General features: G+C 38.1%; 1 protein-coding gene across 6 annotated transcripts; it reads right to left on the reverse strand.

Annotated features, from left to right (window-relative positions):
• Window positions 1–1,605: 1,605 nt before the first annotated feature.
• On the reverse strand, window positions 1,606–17,058 carry LOC111321087 (sodium- and chloride-dependent transporter XTRP3). Of its 6 annotated transcripts, none has more exons than XM_022923870.2 (12): window positions 16,865–17,058; window positions 14,478–14,588; window positions 13,061–13,116; window positions 10,083–10,474; window positions 9,027–9,505; window positions 8,427–8,537; window positions 6,921–7,130; window positions 5,909–6,091; window positions 5,003–5,204; window positions 4,341–4,500; window positions 3,290–3,452; window positions 1,606–2,854 (listed from the first exon to the last, which is right to left on the reverse strand). In XM_022923870.2, the coding sequence occupies exons 3-12, from the start codon at window positions 13,093–13,095 to the stop codon at window positions 2,462–2,464; spliced, it is 2,328 nt and encodes a 775-aa protein (XP_022779605.2). In that variant the 5' UTR covers window positions 13,096–13,116; window positions 14,478–14,588; window positions 16,865–17,058; the 3' UTR covers window positions 1,606–2,461. The 6 variants fall into 6 exon arrangements, with proteins under 6 accessions (XP_022779605.2, XP_022779603.2, XP_022779604.2 ...); XM_022923868.2 differs by lacking the exon at window positions 16,865–17,058 and adding an exon at window positions 14,906–15,189; XM_022923869.2 differs by lacking the exon at window positions 14,478–14,588.
• Window positions 17,059–20,026: the final 2,968 nt, after the last annotated feature.

A 20,026-nucleotide genomic window follows, 5' to 3' on the forward strand; every position in this document is an offset into this window, starting at 1 on the left:
TATAACTTATCAATGATCGTTGTTATATTTGCGGTTTTCAAGGTTTGGGTGCGTTCAAAACAATTTTGGCTCAAAGCAAGTTTAGAGGATATTTTGAATGCGGATTATGGAAAATAACTGGATTTGGCAAATATTGTCAATTTCTTCATGCAGACAAACAACATTTGAAACAAAAGATTACCTGAATTATACAACAAATGAGAAAGAAAATTTTATCGAGCTCGAATTTGCATAATTGAATCGTCAAAACAAATATAGGACTGGGAACAGATCTACCATGAATAAAACCATCTCATAGATTTTCAAGTACATTAAGAAAATAAGAAGCCTTGGTCATTTTTCCGCTTAGACGGATGGTCTGTGCAAAGGGATACAGATGGGATAAAATAATTTCGGATAATATTCCACTTTAAAACAGCACCTAGCTCCCGTCAGAATGTTTGTTCATTGCCTAATTGTTTTATTTCTGAAGGGTTTCCTAGTTACCTCATAGAATTTGAATGATATAGATTTTCCCTCGGTACCATGCCATCTGGTCCATAGGACAAACGGAGCAGAACTCGCTGGAGCCTTTTTGCAATCAAATTTATTTTGACGTGGAACTTTTATTACCTCGGTCACTTAAGCTTGCTGATCAATTCGTTTACAAGAAAAGGAGCAGTGAATTCAAACCATATTCTTGCTCATCTTTGCTTCCTTTGGTCCTCGGCTCTGATAGATACAATTGAATGAAGTTGGAATTGTTGTTTGTTTTCTCTAAAGCGATGGGTGAGTTTTGTGCGCATTTGGAACTGCACAGGAAATTTCAATAATAGTACTGCAAGAAGATCCTGCGTTACTGCTTGAATTTTATTTTACTGTAGCAGATTCTGAGATAGAATAAATATATGAAAATCATATATTGAACTGCGGTATTTGATACGTATGATGCACGATCCTCGCAGTAGATAGCGCTATTTAAGCAATAGCGAAATTCAGACCTGAAAACAATCAGGCCTGTACGGGACTCGAACCACTGACCTCTGCGATACTAGTGCAGCGCTCTAACCAATTGAGCTAACAAGCCAACTGAGAGCAGGCCGTTAAGTTGATTCGTAATGAACCCGTGAAAGTGATAAATGAGATAGAATAAATATATGAAAATCGTGCATCATATGTAGCAGATTCTGTTTTGTTATCCTAAGATTAGTTCGATCAGATTATCTCGAATCTGAAAAGGCTGATTCCTCCTAGAGGTAAACATTTAAGGGCCGGTTATTTAGACAGCATTTAGCCGTTGTTTAATAAAACCGCATCCTAGACAATCTTCAACTTAGCTGGACCTTTTACCTGACCATCTATTTTTGTGAACAGTGTCAAGGGGACCGAAAGCTAAGAGTGGTGGGATGTTTATTTAATTAAAGCAGAGAAAGCCTGGGGCCCACTGATTGCGTAAAGCCGAAGTTAGACCTCGTATAGAGACTCTTCCCATGATGTCTGGGTGCATCTAAAAGAGAGTCGACCATGTACAGCGGTTGCACGTTGAAACGACATGCGGGGTTGGCCTTGCAAGACAAGAAAATCTTTGCTGTCACGCTATTGATAACGATTAACAGTTGTCATTAATAGATTCAAAAGCTACTGTTTATTTACTCGTTGCTAAAAAAACGCCTGCGTTTATTGATCAACGAGCAAAATCTACAACGATTGTCAATAATCGTAATTATGATATAAATAAATCTAAATCTATGCGTTTGATCAACTGAAAATTAAGGATTGTGACAAATAAATCTAAAAAAGCAGATTACCAACTTATAAGTTTAAGCTAAATATCCCGTACAGCGAGTCATATTGAATATAAATGATTAAATATGGGAAATCATTATCACAAACTTTTTTTTCGCTTGGTCGACACATAGATCCTCAAGTAACAATCTCTAAACGACTTTACCAAATCTCAACCAACCTAAGACGGCGTTGCATGCATGCTTCATTAACAACTAAAATATTTAGTGCTCCAACCCACTATTTTGAGTAATTTCCCTGGATTGTTTCTCAAGGCGAATTATGTCTCTGGATTTACTATACGTAGTTACTACTGCAAAAGTTATCAAAATTCTGAATGAATTTCAGCAAATTTCTATAAAAACTATTTCATCGAAAATTATGTTATATTTCTTTTCGAAAATTCCGAATGTTATAATGTTCCTGTATTGTACTACGAGACAGGAAGAGTGACTATCTAGATTTCCTCCATGTCCCGTGGCAAGGTGGGAAGGATATTCCTATCTTCTTAAGGAATACTTCTCCCCCGGGATTATTCATTTACTGGCTCATGCTTGTCATTGGCCAATAGAAACGTTCTTACGTAGAAGTCAAAGTGTTGATACGTTTACTGACGAATATAAAACTGTTCAGAGGCCGAAAGTCTTCTGGTGTCAAGTTAAAGTGCAATGATGCAATAGTTACTCTGAACACAATGCTAGATAAACATAGCCGCGCCATTGTGCTGGTTCACCAGTTGATATGTCTGCCCGTTAGCAGTGATAACTCTGTTTAAAGGACCATTTTTGTTCCCTTCTGTTCTTTCCACTTCTCTCTCTTCAAGTCTAAACTTTCTTCTGGCAAGACTAAGCTTTCTTCTTTTCTTGGTCTTCGTTGGTTTGCCGTTGTGAAGTGGTTGAAGTTCCGAGGAGTTCAGGTCAGCGTCGACATCAGCGTCTAGTATTACCGTAGGAAGCTCAGGCGTTCCCATTCCAATAACTCGGAAGTAACGTAATAATGCCACTCCAGGGATAAATATTATCGACACAAGAGTGATTACTATAGCCAGGAATTTGGCCCATGGAGGATACGTGGTCGACACAACTTTACCCTAAGGAAAAAAAAAACCTTTAGTTAAATGAAATTTCAAACTTTGTAGAACTCACTCAAAAACGTAATGTCTTGACTATTTCGATATTGAACTTAAAATGATGATCGTCAGTAGAGCAATATTCAATCCGAAATTAATCTGAGATTTTTCTTTGGTTTTTGCTCTGACGTGCGTTGTGGTTGGTGTAGAAAACTCACACACTTACTCAACCAATCAGATGTAAGACCGAAACTGATCATTGTAACCAGGCCTTTCCCGTACCCTTCGAGGCCATGTACTTGCTTTTGCTTCGATATCGATGACCCTAATGGGTCTGGTTTTAATTTGGTCATACGGCACATAATCGAAAGATGCTCCAAGATGTGTGTCACTCATTTGGTAGTAGAACCTGTCATGTTGGAAATGCTTATTTTTTTTATGAGATAAGACAATCACCTTTTTGGCGTCCCATACTTGGTACTGCGGTATGCTTTCAGACATGCTTTTTATGCTCATGGAAAGAACAAGGAAAATGGTGATCGGAGAAATGATTTTCCAGCACCATTTCCAAATAAAACGTGGTGGTTTATTCGTCATGTACTTTATGTCATCGCAAAATCTAACAAAATGGAAACATCATTTGAAAGATATAACAGTAACAACGATGCTGTTTTGATACTATTAACGGTCCAGTGACGAGCGCCTCCCCACCCACCTCCCACCCCCTTTTTTGGGAAGTAAGGCAGTGCTCCTTCAACAGAAGCGTTGTGGGAGGTGACGGTGTGGCAGGGATGGAGGCGTTAAGCAGCACCCTAAAGAAAAGGTATGAATTAGGAAGACTCACTTTAGCATGTGACCAGAGGAGGGTTGGCGTATGTTCCACACTACGTTGCGGTCCCATACTACCTTACTCTGGCATGTGACTAAATTCTCGACCAATCTATAAGTATGAATTTCTACCATCACCTAAGAAACTATTCTAAAGCAGCAAATGAAGCGACATAAATGTTAGATGCCTGGGAAGTACGACCCAAGTACGGGTGCTAAGGGATTTGAGCTGTGTATATAATGGTAAAAGGAATGAGTGGAGTTTGACTCGGTCTGTATTCGTACGAGTGATTGACAAAATCGGACGACCGCGAAGCAGGACGAGAAATCGGATGACCACGAGGCAGGACTCCGATTTGTTCATCACGAGTATGACTAAAGACATAATTGGACTAAACGAAGTCAAAAACTACTACAAAATGTGAGAAAGAAGCTAGACATCGGTTAGACGTTTTCAGAAAAAAACAACAGTATCTCGTGATTGACAGATCGGACTCCCACTTCGTTGTCCTTTTTTTAATCACTCGTTTTATGATTATAGACCAAGTTTGACTCCACTCAGTTCCATTTTCATTATCGATTCATGTTCATATTTCGAACAAGCATTCAGCCATTAAGTCTTAACGTCTCATAGTAAGTGACTGATATATGCTAAAATAAGAACACTCTTTTGCTCTACCTGTCGACTCCGTAGATGTAGCAAATAGCGATGCATTCCACCAGGGCGATAATCAGTAATGGAATACCAGAGCAGTAAGTGAGGATAAGCTGTACCCAGTACTCCCCTGAATACTGAACTAAAGGCAGACCCATCAGACAGGACACCAGACAAAGAATTCCTTTGGGTGAAAAAAAAGACGAGAAAGATACATATCCTTCAAGAAATGATATACTCGCCCGAAGGCAATTCCCTGCTTTTATGCTATCACTCTTTATCAGAGGATCAGGGAAACACTGCGAGAAAAGTCAGAAATATTGCAGTTCTAGATAGAGAACAGGGGGTGTAATAATGCACACACAATTACTGGAAGCAAGAAGAACACTGAAACTAAATCACATCACGTACAATGAATAGTAAATGCCTATGTTTTTATAGGTGGTGGCCTAGGTACTAATTATGTGACCGCTGGCCGGAAACAGCAATATCAGGACAAAATCTAGTAAACTGGACTAAATATCTTCACAACGAGGCGCGAAATTTTAAAATAGTTTTAAATAAATTTTCATACGCCAAATATTCTCACTTCGTCTTCTCTTGTCTGTGAACAAATGCAAATGCGAGTTGAAATTGAAAGAGCAGTCGCAATATATTTGCTACGCGTATTCAGTTGTATAATTTACCTGATATATATTCCTTCCTCAATTTTGGAAAGAGTTTCATATCAACGACAGGTGTAACCACGCCTTCTAACATTCCAAACTCCGTGTCAATGCCCACCACAATCAACATGAGGAAGAACATGACCGCCCAGAGTTGCGCGAAGGGCATCTTGTTGATCGCATCTGTGAATACTATAAAGGCTAATCCCTGACCAGATGGGAGCTGAAAAATGAAATAGAATCATAAATCAACGGCATGTTTACCACTTTGAGCTTGGCTAAATACACGCTTGGGGGAGACCTGTGAAGCAAGTGCAAAAGGCGTGTCCACGTGCGCGTCGCAATCGAAAAACTTCGTCATTACCAAGGTCCTACCAAAGAGATGAAGAATGGACTTCCAGAAAAAACTATCGAGAAAATTGACAGAACAATGGAAGCGCAAGCACGGGGTTCTTATTAGACTATAAATGCTTCTAGTTTAGTGAAACTAGTGGAGACCACAGTGACTTGAGAAAATTGCTTCTTTAGGAATGGCACTTCGACGAGGCTTGTAGTAAATTCTAAAAGCCATTAACTGTAACGAGTATGCTCACATGAGGTAGTCTAGTTTCCCGCCTTGCGGGTCACGTGACGGGTGTTTCGGGCGGCCAGCCATCTTTTAGTGTTGTTGTTCATCAGAGTAATAAATAATTGCAGTTTTGCGGACACTGTTTGTCTATCCGGCTGTCGTTACATTAACGAGATTCAAATAAACAAAATTTCGAAATAAGAAAACATTTCGAACGTTTTCAAGCATTTACATGCACACGTTAAACAAGAGTGGCTCATTCAAGGCTGATCCAGTGGGTGCACCTCCCTCAACTAATCATCAGGGAATGTGCCATACGGCAAAATACGGTGAAAAATGTCCTTTGGTTTACAACTAACCTTTAAAAACTCTGATTTGTCGCATGTCACGAGCGTTTCATTGAAGAAAATCGAGGCATTTTGAAGAAGCTCGTTATATGTCGCTTGGTCCAGTGTATCCACATTACTCACACCTGTGCCATTCAACAGGCGCATAGCCTGTTTAGATTGTTTATCTAAACAGTCCTCCATTCTGTCTTCAGCCTGAAAAATTAAGCAAAGATTAGACGAAACCCTCAATCTTCAAAAGTGATGAAAATGCAACTTTTCTTAACAGTTTCATCATATCTACAGACAAACAGAAGATGAGAACAGAGATACTTGTATCAGCCAAAAGGGTGAGATCTAACAAAAGAGCATGACGTTGAATGCCCTTACAGAGGAATAGGTAGCAGTTAGCTATAGAAGGAAGAATCACAATTTAGATATTAGAACTTAAAGGGTAAAAGAACACTGACAAGACCATATGGGGTGCACACATCGTGGTCGTTCATTTATGGTTTATAATACGTAGTCCAGGTAAAAGCGGATCTGTGTTTCTCACACAGGAGTCATCGTGTTGTGTTGGTTGGTAAGACGTTTTGTTCTCACAGTGTCTCATTTTCCATCTGGGAGCGGAGCGTAAATGGATACGGGCGTTCGGTTAGTGAGCTTTGTAAAAATTTGAAAAGCAGCAAACGGAAGTTAACTGTCCGAGTGAACGATGACGGGACGGAAACACCGCGCGCACTGTAAGTACCTCGCACAAGTAGCTTAGAAAACTTTTCTTAGGATTTTTCAGAGCCTCTTCTTTCTTCGTATAGTATCACCCCTAGATCACTCACTGATTAAGGTCACGATAATAAAGGAAATAACAACCAACCAAAGAAGCTCTTGATTATTAAAAAAATAAATGTGTCCTCCTCAGCGCTTTAAGTAAGGTATAGAGAACAGTATGGACAATATGCATACTGATGTCAGGGTGTAAAGGGTTAAAAAATTGTATGCAAGAATACCACGAAACTAAAAAAAAATTACAAATCGTTAGAAATACCTGAAAACCAATAAAGCAAAAGACAACAACACTCGCATAAATGGACGTTGCACAGTTGATAAGGCAAACTGTGATTGCGTCTCTTGTTGAATCGTTCTTGATCGGCATGTAACTGGAAAAGGCTATCAAGGATCCATAAGCCACACCCAGAGAGTAAAAGATCTGCACAGCGGCGTCTAACCACACCAGAGGATCCTTTAGCCGGTCAAACTAGTAATAAAAAGTAGCAGAAAAAAACCTCAGACTAGTGTTTGAGGAATACGCCATTTACGTTACTGACTGATTGACTTACTGCTTCAGCAATCTACTGACTGAAGAAAGGTGTAAGTTTTTTAAAGAAATGGTAGTGCTGCACCCGTGGAGGGTATTATAAATGATAAAATCGCATCATTGAATAAAATCTAGCATTCTGATTGGTTAACGAAGCGAGGTATTTAGCGTGGAATTGCGAGTTGAAAACGAGGCTAAGTGATATTGTTTCGCATCCCCGCAAACATAAAAACTTTAAGTAATGCTGTTCCCTTTTTTTTTCTCATTTTTATAAAATTATGCGATTCAAGGAAAATTCATTATTTGACTCGTGAATTTTGCATTAAATTGCACTTGAAAACCGATATCGCACTCATCGCTTCGCGACTCGTGCGATATCGGTTTTCGCGTGCAATTTAATGGGGAATTCCCTCGTCAAGTAATGAACTTTCCTACAAGATAATTTGGTCTTATCAAATGGGTTGATGATGTAAATTGACCATTGTATAGAATTTCTAAAGCTGGCGTTTCGAGCGTTAGCCCTTTGCAGATTGGTCAATTGGCCAAGTGATTTACTGAAAGAGTGATTGTTTTACTGATAGACTGACTCGTTTACTTTCTAGTTGCCTATCTAACTGATTGATTGACTGTTAGACTAACTGACTGACACACTGATGGACTGGCTGACTCTGACTGACTGTTGACTGGCTGACTCTGATTGACTGACCACCAGAATGACCCATTGAATAACAACGCACTGACTGTATTTGTGAATGACGAACTGTACAGAGTAACTCTCTGTCGGTCCATTACTCTCTCTCTCTCTTTCTCTCTTTGTATAATAGTACTTCCATATTTAACAAATATTCCCCGAGCGCGCGTTGGATATGAGATGATAAATAGCCAACGAGGCGCTAGCGCCTCGTGGCTATAATCATCTCATATCCAACAAGAGCGAGTGGAATCATTGTTTTATTAAAAAAAAAAAAAAAACGCCCCTAAGATATTAGACAAATCTTCTCGGCTTTATTTTGTAAGAAGAAACCGGATGCTACAATGTACAGATATTAGATTATGGTATATTGGCTCATTGTATGTAGATTATGGTATATTGGCCCTTATAAAAATGTGTAATTCAGCCTTCGGGCTGCAAATGCTTTTGAGATTAAACTATCTATCATATACCAAATGGCTAAGCCAATAAAAAGTCTTGAATTGCATTATCCAATGATCCAGTTTTTAATAAAATTTGTTAACCTCTGGAATAAATAGTAAGGCCAATCCTTCTTGATATCCCTTGAGATGAACTCCGCGGAAGAAAAATATGATCAGCAGGATCAGGGGCAAGGTGGCAGTCATGTATACAATCTGCGATAAAGAGAAAAGCGAAACATAATGGTAGGAAATCCCAATCTCGTTCCCAGGGTCTTTCATCTTTCCTCTCCTCCCTCGCCCCAGAAAGCGGGGAGATATGTGACTCTGGGAACGAGGTTGAAGAAATCCTTGATTTTGGAGAAGCTGAAGTGGCATCAGTGCGACCTCGGGTCTAAAGATATCACTGAAAAATGAATTCCTTACCTTAGGAGTTAAATCAAGAAATAAATCAACTGATTTTGGTTTATTTTCTCATTTGATCAGAAAATGCGCGCATCGCAAGGATGCCTTGAAATAAGTCTTCGTGTAATACCTTGTTCTAAAGTTGCGATTTTAACCTTAACACTTTGCACCTGTACGATATCTCGTCAGATTTCTGAAGTCCCCTCCAGCTGCGTGTATCAGCGCATTGAATTGGATATAATTCTTGGTTTTTATTGCAAAATCCTATTCGACACTGAAATTATTTAAGGTTCCCTTTACCTTTCCTGTAATTTTGATTCCCTTCATCATACATAACCAAATCAGCAACCAAATTCCAACTAAACATGCGCAAAGCTTCCAGTTCATACCACCTCCTTCCTCAATGCTTGAAGACATTCCCAGTGTAGTTCTGTACCAAAAATACTTGGTAGGTGACGTAATTTTGCACTCGTGCACAGGCTCCATGGTCGTGACGTTGCCGACAGTTACTGGTTCGAGTGGACAAGATGTCCAAGGTAAAGGATTTTGAAATGACTTGAAGAAGTAAAAAACGCACCATGCGATGATGACATTGTAATAAAGTGATACTAAAAAACATACTACTATAGAGGCAAGCCCTAGCCCTCCAAGGTAGGGCGAGATTTCGTTCCATACTCCTATTGAACCTTTCCGCATACGCTGACCAATGCAGAGTTCCAAGTAATACAATGGTATGCCCTCTAAGGCAAGCATGATTCCATATGGAATAAGGAAAGACGCTGGGGAGAAAGACAAAGGTATAAATATTGGTGGACGTGAAAACTGCCTTCTTTAAATACGATGAATATATGAAGGTTAAAAGCATAACACTATAATGAACTAAATCGTGATTACTAGCGCACGTATAAAAAAACTGAATCACAAATAAAAGAAACAAAACACTGATAAAATGTATCTTATTCCTCTCTGCACGAAGGCGATTTCATCGTGAAACCTATCAGTCTCTAGTGGACGCGACTCGGTCCTTTAGAAAACCATTATCACGATTTTCAATCGCCCCTTTTGAGTTCTTTTAGAAGTCGTACATAAAACAGTTTCAATGAATACTTCTTCGATCAGTTTATTTCCTTAACATTTGAACTTCCGTAACCTAGTTAACCCAAGATTCGTTTGCATCAAGTCCGTATTTAATCGTAGGTCTACCATTTGGGTTGCATATTTGACTAATAAAAGATAGTTTTCGAGCCAATTCAAGACCTAGAGGCCACAAGTTACGAAAAAGAATCAAATATGAGAGACAAATTCTAAGCCTAGACCCCCAAACATGTTTTTTTTTTTTTAGATAAAACGTCTCACCTCCACCATTTTTTTGGCATAAATAAGGGAACCTCCAAACATTTCCAAGTCCGACCGTATAACCAATCAACATCAATATGAACTCAGTCCTATTTTTCCAGCCGTCTCTATCTTCCGGCATTCTCCCTTGACGATGATTGCAATGGTGTTGCTCCTGAGTAAAGCTTCTCTTGAATTCTGTTATCTGATTGGTCAATCTTCGCAGTGAATTGGTCAACACTTCTCTTGAACTCTTCGAACTTAGTCCTCCAGTTGAAGACGGTGCCCGCTCCAGAGTGGAGCTTGGGAGGAGTAGTTCCATCCCGGGGGATGCACCCTTATTCGTCATACCCCCAAGGTTTGTTGTAGTGCCCAGTCTTCCGCCCAAGGCGCGCCGTATGTCATCTGCTGACCTAAGTAAGATAAACGAAGTGTTTAAAAATGGCATTGATAAAACTGTAAAAGTCACTTTATATACTTTCGAACCATCTGTTTATGATAAAATCTCATCAATCAAACATTTTACCTAATTTTCTTGACAAATATGATGAAATCCAAAATTCTCAGTGCTCCGTTAGGAATAATAAAAATTCCGTACCAATGATATGCAGCAAAAATGAAAGGTGCTTTTGATAAGATGCTTTTCAAACATTTGAAATAAAAATTGAAAATTGGTTCACGCAGAAGTAGTAGAAGTAGCAAGATCTTTCCCAGTGGAATGTGGAAAAGAAAATTACTTGAAGGAAACAGAGAAAATGTGCGCGCAAAATAAGTGTATCAATCAAAAGACCCTTATCAAATTTACTCGCCATGAAAGCACATACGTGCATCTGCTTCTGTAATAAGAATATAATGTGCTGGAATTTTCGAAAAAAAAAAGCACATTTCGTCGACTGCCTTCATTTAGCGATGAATTGATCGAGCCCGCTAAATCTTGTCAAAAACTGCTATCAATTGTTATCTGCGCCTAGTCTTCACGTGGACATGTAATTGTTATATCTCAGTATTAATTGATTTATCTCACTATCTCTTATGCAGATAAAAATGGACCAGGATGGGCTTCAACTTTCATTTTTAAGAGACTTTCGCAACACCTTCGGCACCGTCCAAAATAAATTAATAACTTTACCTTTTCATATTCGCCTAGGAGTGTGGTAAACTTTAAATATTAATGAAGCATTTATTTTCTTGACGCGCACAGACAGATTTTGTTCAATTGTCGATACATTTTGAGTACCACAATTATTGGGGCGGCGCAAAGAGATAAAATTGAGTCGCTACGATTATCCTGATCGCTGGACAGGTAACGAAGATGTACAGAGGATAATTTACGAGGAAGCATCTATAGCAATAAGAATCACTAATAATACGGTAACTACTTAGACATGGGCGCGCTTTTAATCTGAATAAAAATCGTTCAACTCAACTTCTTGATTATCAAAACCATAATCAGTTTTATTCTTAGATTTGAACTGAAAAAAACTAAGCGAAGTGAAATTCAAAATTTTCAAAACATGAATGGTAATTTTCTCTGGCGGCGAAGATGAAATGTAATGTTTAAATTATGGGTACAGCATAAGTTTTAATAAGTTTGTCGCTCCACGGGAGGTTGGTTTCAAAGCAAACAATCCAAATTTTAAAATCACCTCGGAAGTGTCTCAGGTAAAGTGAAGACGCTTTCTATATAAGGTAGATGTATACCGACGGCCATAAATGCGAACTTCGTGAACTGTCACCTCAAAATCTGCTTAAAGTCGACGGTGGGGAATTTCGCCGGCGTTATTGTTATGTAAAGTTGATTCCCCAACTCTCCGACATTAATTTTTCAGCGTTGGAATAAAATTTGAGGCCGCCTTGAACCTGTCTTACTCGGGTCCGATGGGGTTTCTTTCAATTGTGGCTTTTTTCCAGGAAATCAGGCTTTTTCCCCTATAAACTTTGTTTAATATTTTTCGACATCTTTTTTAACAAAATGTCTACCTATTGATTATAACCTTGCATATTTACGTTGCCAAGCCACAATAGCATCACCTTCATGATTATCGCAAACAATCGAATGTTTTACTGAAAACATGATTTATCAAACTTGATATATCAAATTAAAAATGTCTCAACAAGGCATCATGCAATTTCAAGAACATACACGCAAGCTTTAAAATCAAACGCTTATTTAAAAAAACACCCCCTCTTGTTTTCAGCTAGAAAACTGATAACAATGAAATAGCAAGATTCCTTACAAAGCAGGTTTCAATCAATGTTTTCTTTCCGCACTAAGCCTCTCAATGTCAGAATGCCCGGGGATTTTGGCGAAAACTAATGAATTTTTTCCGTCAGTGGCAGATTTGTATGCCTATCATTTCAATGTTATGATTTTCAAGAGCTTCGACTTGTAGTACTGGGTTTTGAACTGATTGAAACATGTTGTATTTGGTATTTTTATGGTACATATCTACACCACAACCTGGTTTCTATGTACCGTATTGTGTCTAGAAACGTATGTTACGAGTATGATTTGATTGAAATCATTTGATAACTTTGTTCTATCCGTTGAATGTTAAGGACGTTTTGAAGAGCAGAGCAAATACATTATTGTTGTTAAACGAAGCATGCTTTTGTCCTTAATCGACAGTTCAACACCAACGAAATCTAAAAATTCTCTTTTAAAAGACCCATTGATAAAGCATATCTTATCCTCTTATAATCTGGCTTATGCGTGAGAAATCATCGGCTGTTTCTTCTCTCCAACATACTCTACGAATAAAATAAACTTGCGAGTAGATGCGGTACGTGTACTAGAAGTTAAATGATATTTTAGACAGGGCTAATGCGCTAGTTCAAGCGTTAAATACCAATTACAAGCGAGATAGTTTAAATTTAACACATCACTATTATTCAAAATTTTAGATCATGAAAAGCGGCGTGCATATAAACAAGGCGAAATTTCACACCCACTTATTTAACACGTAACCAATATCGTTTGTAATCAGGAAAGTACTTACTGCGTTTTTCGACCACTGCCCAAAGCGCTCGGCATCTTTCAGGTGTTGTCGGGGACCTGTGAACGAGCGAAAATCTTTAAAATACAACTCATAACGTCGAACACAGCCATGAAAGTACAAAATGGCCTCGACTGAAAACTCACACAGTCAGTAGTCTTCTGTCAGGTGCAATGATTAATCGGCAGGCGCCCTTTTGCTTAATGGACAATAATTTCTGATGTATTACTTAATCTTATTATATGGAAATTTGTAATCGAACTTCGTGCATCACGTACGAGTAGCTTTTTTAGCTTTGGTGGTTACCTTATAACAGGTGCTGTTTAGACCAGTTTTGGCTCAGAACTAAGTTCGCCTACTAATTTTACTTTCTTATTATCAGCGATTCGCGAGCGGTTTCATTTCGTCTGAACACGCAATTAAATTAAAATATGATGGCAACAAAATGTGCATTAATCAGAGCTTACGTTGCGGGGAGAAATTCTAACAAAAAAAATTAATCCTTTTCCCATCTAGTTGAAAAAACATTTTGCTGTTGATTAAAATCGCTAATTCTGACAAATCTCTCAGCTATATATAATACCACTTTGCCGCTTCGTTGCTTTCCTTATAAATCATTTCTGTGCAATGAAATTATATGGTTGTTTTTTCAGCGCCGAGTAAGTTTTGATTACCATAAGGGGCGCTATGTTGATACTAAAAAATCCTTTGTATTAAAAATGTATGAACTGGTACAGTATGCGTTTTAATATCATATATGTTGGTGAACAATTGAGGCAATACTGGTTTATTCTCCGGGAAAACCTCTCTGCTTTCTAATTCTGAATTATTCTGATCAGTTCTAGAAGGGGCTGGCAAGAAAATATTCATTACAAAAGCACTAAAGGGTGCCCGAGGTCGGAGGTGATGTCGTTAGACCGTTGTATTGCAATGAGGCAAAAAAAAATTAGGGCACATTTTTATTCATGTTGTAATAAACGGACAAGGAATTGAGACGTGGCCAAATTGCGACAACCCTGCGCGTAAAAGGAAAATCTTGATAAGAGCATTAAATTTTATGACTAGACAGGACCTTGCATACCTAAAAAATTATGCCTCTGTTGCTGTTATTTTTTAATAAAAACAACATACTGTAATTAGGTGGAGGAATTGTCTATTTTCACCGAAGGAAAATAAGATTCTCCATTGCAAATCGCTGTGAGTGGCCAAGAATTTGCTCCAGTGAACGAAGAAATCATTACTGAATGTGATACTAAATGTGGAACTCAATACCAGAATAACAGAATACCAAACAGGATACTGGATGGAGCTCAAATAGCACCACTGGCTTGGAACAGTGACCCGTGGTTCTCGGCTCCTTCTTTCGGGACCTCAGAATGATAAAATGAGAACTATACTATGTGTTTATGACACTCCTAACCGTGCTATGAATGGCATCACAAGGGCTCCACACTCAGGTTTCTGGTTACATCTGGTTAGGTCTATAAAAGTCGATTATCGGTGGTATACCGACGGTCATCAGAGCATATAACTAGATACAAAAAAAAAAAAAAAAACATACGCAGTTTATCACTCGATGTATTCTGCAGTCATTAGTAGTGACAGCACCACGTGACCTGCAAATAAATGTCCACAGACATTGGTCTACCCATGCCTTTAGCCCTTTCATTTAACTGTGTTTTGCTGCTAATAATTTTACCCTCATAAGTGGGCGTCGTTGTCTGATCGTTCTTTCAGAAACAGATCACTTCTCTGCAGCTTTTGACAGGCGATTTTCCCAAAAGTAATCTTGAAAAATAAACTCGTAAATGGTGAAATAATCATTTTACTTAGTAAACTATGACTTACTCAACTTCGTTCAACATTTGTTCCCTTCGGCAATTGGAAGTTTTTAAGCTTTCATCTACAGACGGTCGGATGGACAGAAAAATGCGTTGTCCTTATGTCATTGCTTTCCGTAATTTTTTTTTTTTCACCTACAGACACTTGCAGTAACTTCGACTACAATGGCTCAACTTCATCTTTTGTTTGCTTCTGCATCAGAAAACCCACCACCATTCATAAACAGTGCTTCAAAGTAATTTTCCCTTTAGCCAATGAAAAATGACGCTTGAACCACAACTGCACGTAATTGGCACGTGTCTTTAAGTTTAAATTTTTCCAGCTTGTTCGAAGCGACTGCCTGTGGCGAAAACTGAGTCTCTGTCAAGTTTCTATCAGATCTCGCAGTCTCTGTCTCGTACACAAAAACTTTCTCCAATAAATAAACTGTAAGATAGTGTAAACTTAAGCAACATACAAATGAACCTACTTTTAACTGAAACTGTAAAAATCCAGATATTAAAAAAGGTTCTTCAGCACGCAGTTTAGCAAAATCAGCTGTTTCAAAATTTTAGTGAGCCAAAATTTAACTGAATTAACTTCACTGTTTTTCCATAACTTTTAAAATTGTTTTTATCACTCGTGAAGGCCTTTTGTTAAAATCTCTGACGCCTCGACACTAAAATTCTTTAACTGAAATTAAATCCGTTCAGTGCTCTATTCAGTTTCACAGTCATTTCCCACAAGTGAACAATTCCTTAGTTAACTTATCAAAGTAAATTTTAGTCAGCATCCTAAAAGATTTCATCAACGGTATCCGACAATGCGCGCAAATAATTTCACAACCGAAAAGTGTGTTGCATCTTTTTAAATACAAAAAGACTTCGGTGACAAAAAATTTTCATGGGGAAAAATTTAGCAAAGCAGTCGCAGGTTTGTATTCAGTCTTCTAACTTGCCGAGTTGACTGAGTCGGAAATGAGGACCAGTTTTAGATGAATGGTTCTATCAAGTTGTAACGACCGAAATTTTTGACTGTCGTTCAACCGTTGTAAAGGTAAATTCATAACTTTAACACGACGCCATTCAATAATCGAACATTATTCAAGCTATGTTGTTTATTTTTGTGCGACACTTCACCATAGAATTTCATGTGTTGGGAATTATTTACAGTTCGTAAGAAAAACACAGCGGAGGCTGATCAACTAAGCATGCTGTAACCGATTCCAACCAAAAGAGAAAAGTCTCTGTTTTGAACGATTCGCTACCTGGTTTACTGATTATCGGCGAGAACCGTTCATCTTAAGATCTTACTACGATTCTCGTACAAATTATTATTGTAATGAGTGCAATTGTTGGAACCGGCCTTCGTATAAGTTTTAGATTATATGACTACTCTGATTTTCAAATATTTGAGTTCTGAGCAAATATGGAAAGATTGTGTACATTCTATAAACAGTTTTTACAATGAAGATCTAAGATCGATTGTTTAGTTAATACCCTGCACACGAAAGGACAGCTAAATTCGTCGGTACTTCTTGACATGTCTGGCGTCGACAACAAGCGAGGTACTGCCATATTCTTATCATTTGTTAAATAAATACTATCGATTAACACCATTTTAAAAACATGTCAAAAAACCTTAGCATTGACTAGCTTGGCATCGGACTGCAGAAGAGACTGCTGTGAAGCAGAAGCTTTAAAAGAAAATCTCGATTGAGATTTTTCAAATGGAATTTTTACTTCAATTTAAGTACAAACCTTCGTTGTAAAACCACGCCGCAGAAATCTAAAATGATACTAATTGTTGAATTATATTTCCGAAAGACTCATTGCTTGCCGTAGTAAAGGCTTAGATTTTTTCCTTCGATGCATCCACGGATAAAAAGAATTAAATTCTTAAAACCGAACATAACGAAGGTTAATGCCGAATGAAGGCGCTCGCCTACGCATAACAACAGTTTTTTATTCAAGTTAGTTTACTTACCCTTTCAAATAGAAAGTCTCACAGATGTCTTCCCTCTCACAATCGCTGCAACGCACATTCCAGAAATTTTGACTCAAAAAGCGATCCAAATTAAACCGTATTTTGCTGAACAAACACAAGAATTTTTTAACGCCCTCGTTTCTTTGAGGTTTATTTGTACTGAAATGAAGTCTTAAATTTCGAAAACGTTCTATTTTCCTCCTTGGTTAGCGAAACACCTGTCAGTGGGATTTGTTTTTGGTTTTGAGGTAAATCGTACGTTGTAATTGGCCGCTACACACCAAAGCTCTTGAAAAGAATTCGATGGATCTAATTAGGAACACACGAGATAACCGAGTCTTTTGTTCACCTTTTAATTTCCCATTTAGCGATCAGCAAGATATTTAGATTCAGACTCATGAAAATCTCTGAAATTCTTTCTTTAAATCTGCCGAATCATTTTCTTATCCAGTGGCACCTTTCGCTCAAAGCCTTACTGCGCTTGCGCTTCGCGATTTCCAGGTCGGTGTTAATGGTTCGCTTCGCAAAGCATAAAAGAACTTAATTATCCTTGATTTACATGTAGGTTAAGCAAGTTGAAATTTGAAGCGTGAAGATAGATGGATAATAGTTCACTTCGTTAATATCAGGTTTCAAACTTCTTAAGTACAGCACGTTTGGTAATATTTATTGTATCACATGTGCGCATTTCTTCCTGAGTAATTCGAAATTAAAAGGCGTTGCACAGCAAGACTTTTACCAGCTGTTACGAACTGAATTAAGAGATTGAATTTGACTTAACGCAAGACGCATTCTTAAACGTGGCAATCGTTCCTTGATATTTCGTTAAATTGATGCAATTCGATGCAGTGACTCGATCAGATGTTCGATAAAACTTTCATAATTTCGATGATCAATAATAAGAAATGCGCTCTTAAATTGTTTGTCACTGACAGGTCTTCTGTCGGGGCGAAGCGAACTGTTTAATTATAGATGAGCCAAAAGTTTGAATAACAATCTGCAGAGGTTTAAAAGTAGCCTCCCGACTTCGTGGCTTTGTTAGAACCGTGGCCTGTGTGAGAGAAGCTCGCACCAGGGACTCTCGGTCGAGAATTTAGGAGTCGAGCCCTGACTGAGTCATTTCGTTGTGCTTATGGGCAAGACACATTTAGCTACCGGAGAATGTTTAGGCAAATCTCACGAAATGCATGAGGGTAACCTGTTATGAACCAGAAATCAGGCATTAGTGCTAGCATCTTATCAAAGTGGAAAAAGATAATAAAGTAGTCGCATCACGCTACAAAGCTGACTTGAGCGTAAAGGACTGGCAGGCTACTAACCTCGTAAACCGACTTTACACTCTTTTATTCAAGCAAAGTGAGATTCAAAGATTGCTTCTCCTTATCACATCGTTACAATATCAGGAATTGAAACGGATATCATCGATGGTGGTAACACACACGGACGAAGAAATTCTTCAGTTTCTTTGGCTAAGAGATTACATTTAACAAATAATTACCATGTTGCCGTGCGTCAGGTCCGTATGGAATCTATTTGTTTTTCATTTTTTTTATAAAAAGAGCAAAATGTTGTAAATGGTAACGTCATGAATGCTTGTGTCCTACGGTAGTTCATTAGTAAGAACCAATCAAAATGCGTGTATAATTCATTAGTAAGAACCAATCAAAACGCGTGTATAATTCATTATTAAGTACCAATCAAAACGCGTGTATAATTCAGGCTATCATATAAAGTTGTGTACTTGATAACGTCGCAATATCAGTCATTAGTATAATTTCAGAGCTAAGCTAAGAGTTTCCAGCAATCTGATTGGTCGAGCGGTTCCTTACATACGCTATATAAACCGCTCCACGCGGTTTACATAAAATGTTAAAATAAAATGTTAATAAATGTTACTAAAATGTTATGATTTTTAGAAATTTCTCTGTAGTTCAGCTCTGAAATTATACTAAAACAATTATTCGCCTCAGGTTCGGTGAATATTGTCGAATAATCCCCTCGACTTCGTCTCGGGTATTATTCGACGATATTCACTTCGCCTTCGGCGAATAATTGTCAGTTACTGTACCGTTAAGATCAAGAGTCCCTTTCGGTACTACTTTCACCCGGGCGATCAAAAGACACCATTAAATGATATAATAATCATAAGAATATCACAGAACCTTGGAAGGGGGGTGGGAAGGAAGAAAAATGTTTTCGTGACACAACCAAAATCCTTCAAACCCCCGCCCCCTGCGGTGATAAAAGAATGACCGGTCTCTAAAGATATTTTTGTCTCACTCGCCTGCGACCCGTCGGCCACTTTTTGAACCTACCACTTTATCACGGAACCTGCGTGTTGTCTCAGAATAAAGACGAGAAATTGAACTTTATTTGTTTACTGAAATTATCCATGTAGACTTTTATATAAATGGTATTATTGTTTATTGTATATTGTCGAGTGGTTTTAACTTGAGTCTCTGGCCGTGAAGACCGAGTGACCAGTCCAATATCAAGTACGTGATGGACCGGACACAAATTCAATAGCCCATTTGCGAATTACCCTTGGCCTCATTTTCAAAACGAGTCCTCGTGCTAATCCTTTCATATGATAATAAGTTTCCATTCACATGCAAATTAAACTCATTTTCAAAAGAATGGTTGAGCTCGAGGACTCGTCTTGAAAATAAAGCCAAGGGTAATTCGCAAATTGGCTATTTTCTTTATACTGAAACAAGAGCATTGAAGCAGTCAGGCTTACTCTTGCATCGCTCAAAACTGAAGTTTTTCACATTATGGCTCGGCATACAGAGTCTTCTTGATCGTAATTTGTTACAGCGCAATGCTATTCCAAACTGATAACCCTATTGCAGAGGTGTAAACAGAGATTAAGACTTCTATGAGAAAGAGTGACGAGGTAACGGCGGCCTATATAGCTAGTACGGCAAAGCACTGTAGGATTACAATCAAAATACTGAAACAGATCCATAAATTTTTTTCAAACAAAACAGGTAGAAACAACGTTATTACGTAATAATGAATTTACCAAAAACAATTATTGAGAAAGCCGTGAAATTCAAGGAATACTATAGCGCCTTATACTTAAATATAAATTTGTTTGTTTTTCTTTTCACTTTTTTGGTAGTATTGGACGTCAAGGGATAATATAAACCTGTATAATTT

This window comes from Stylophora pistillata, chromosome 3 (genome assembly GCF_964205215.1).
Source record: "Stylophora pistillata chromosome 3, jaStyPist1.2, whole genome shotgun sequence".
NCBI classification, from domain to species: Eukaryota; Metazoa; Cnidaria; class Anthozoa; order Scleractinia; family Pocilloporidae; genus Stylophora; species Stylophora pistillata.

Excerpts from the sequence above, each read along its gene's own strand:
- LOC111321087 (XM_022923869.2), bottom strand. The coding sequence starts at position 13,095 with ATGCCGAGCGCTTTGGGCAGTGGTCGAAAAACGCA. Across the intron at positions 8,538-9,026 it reads GAATCAAAATTACAGGAAAG|ATTGTATACATGACTGCCAC; the intron begins GTAAAGGGAACC and ends TCTTTATCGCAG. Across the intron at positions 5,205-5,908 it reads ACAAATCAGAGTTTTTAAAG|CTCCCATCTGGTCAGGGATT; the intron begins GTTAGTTGTAAA and ends TTCATTTTTCAG.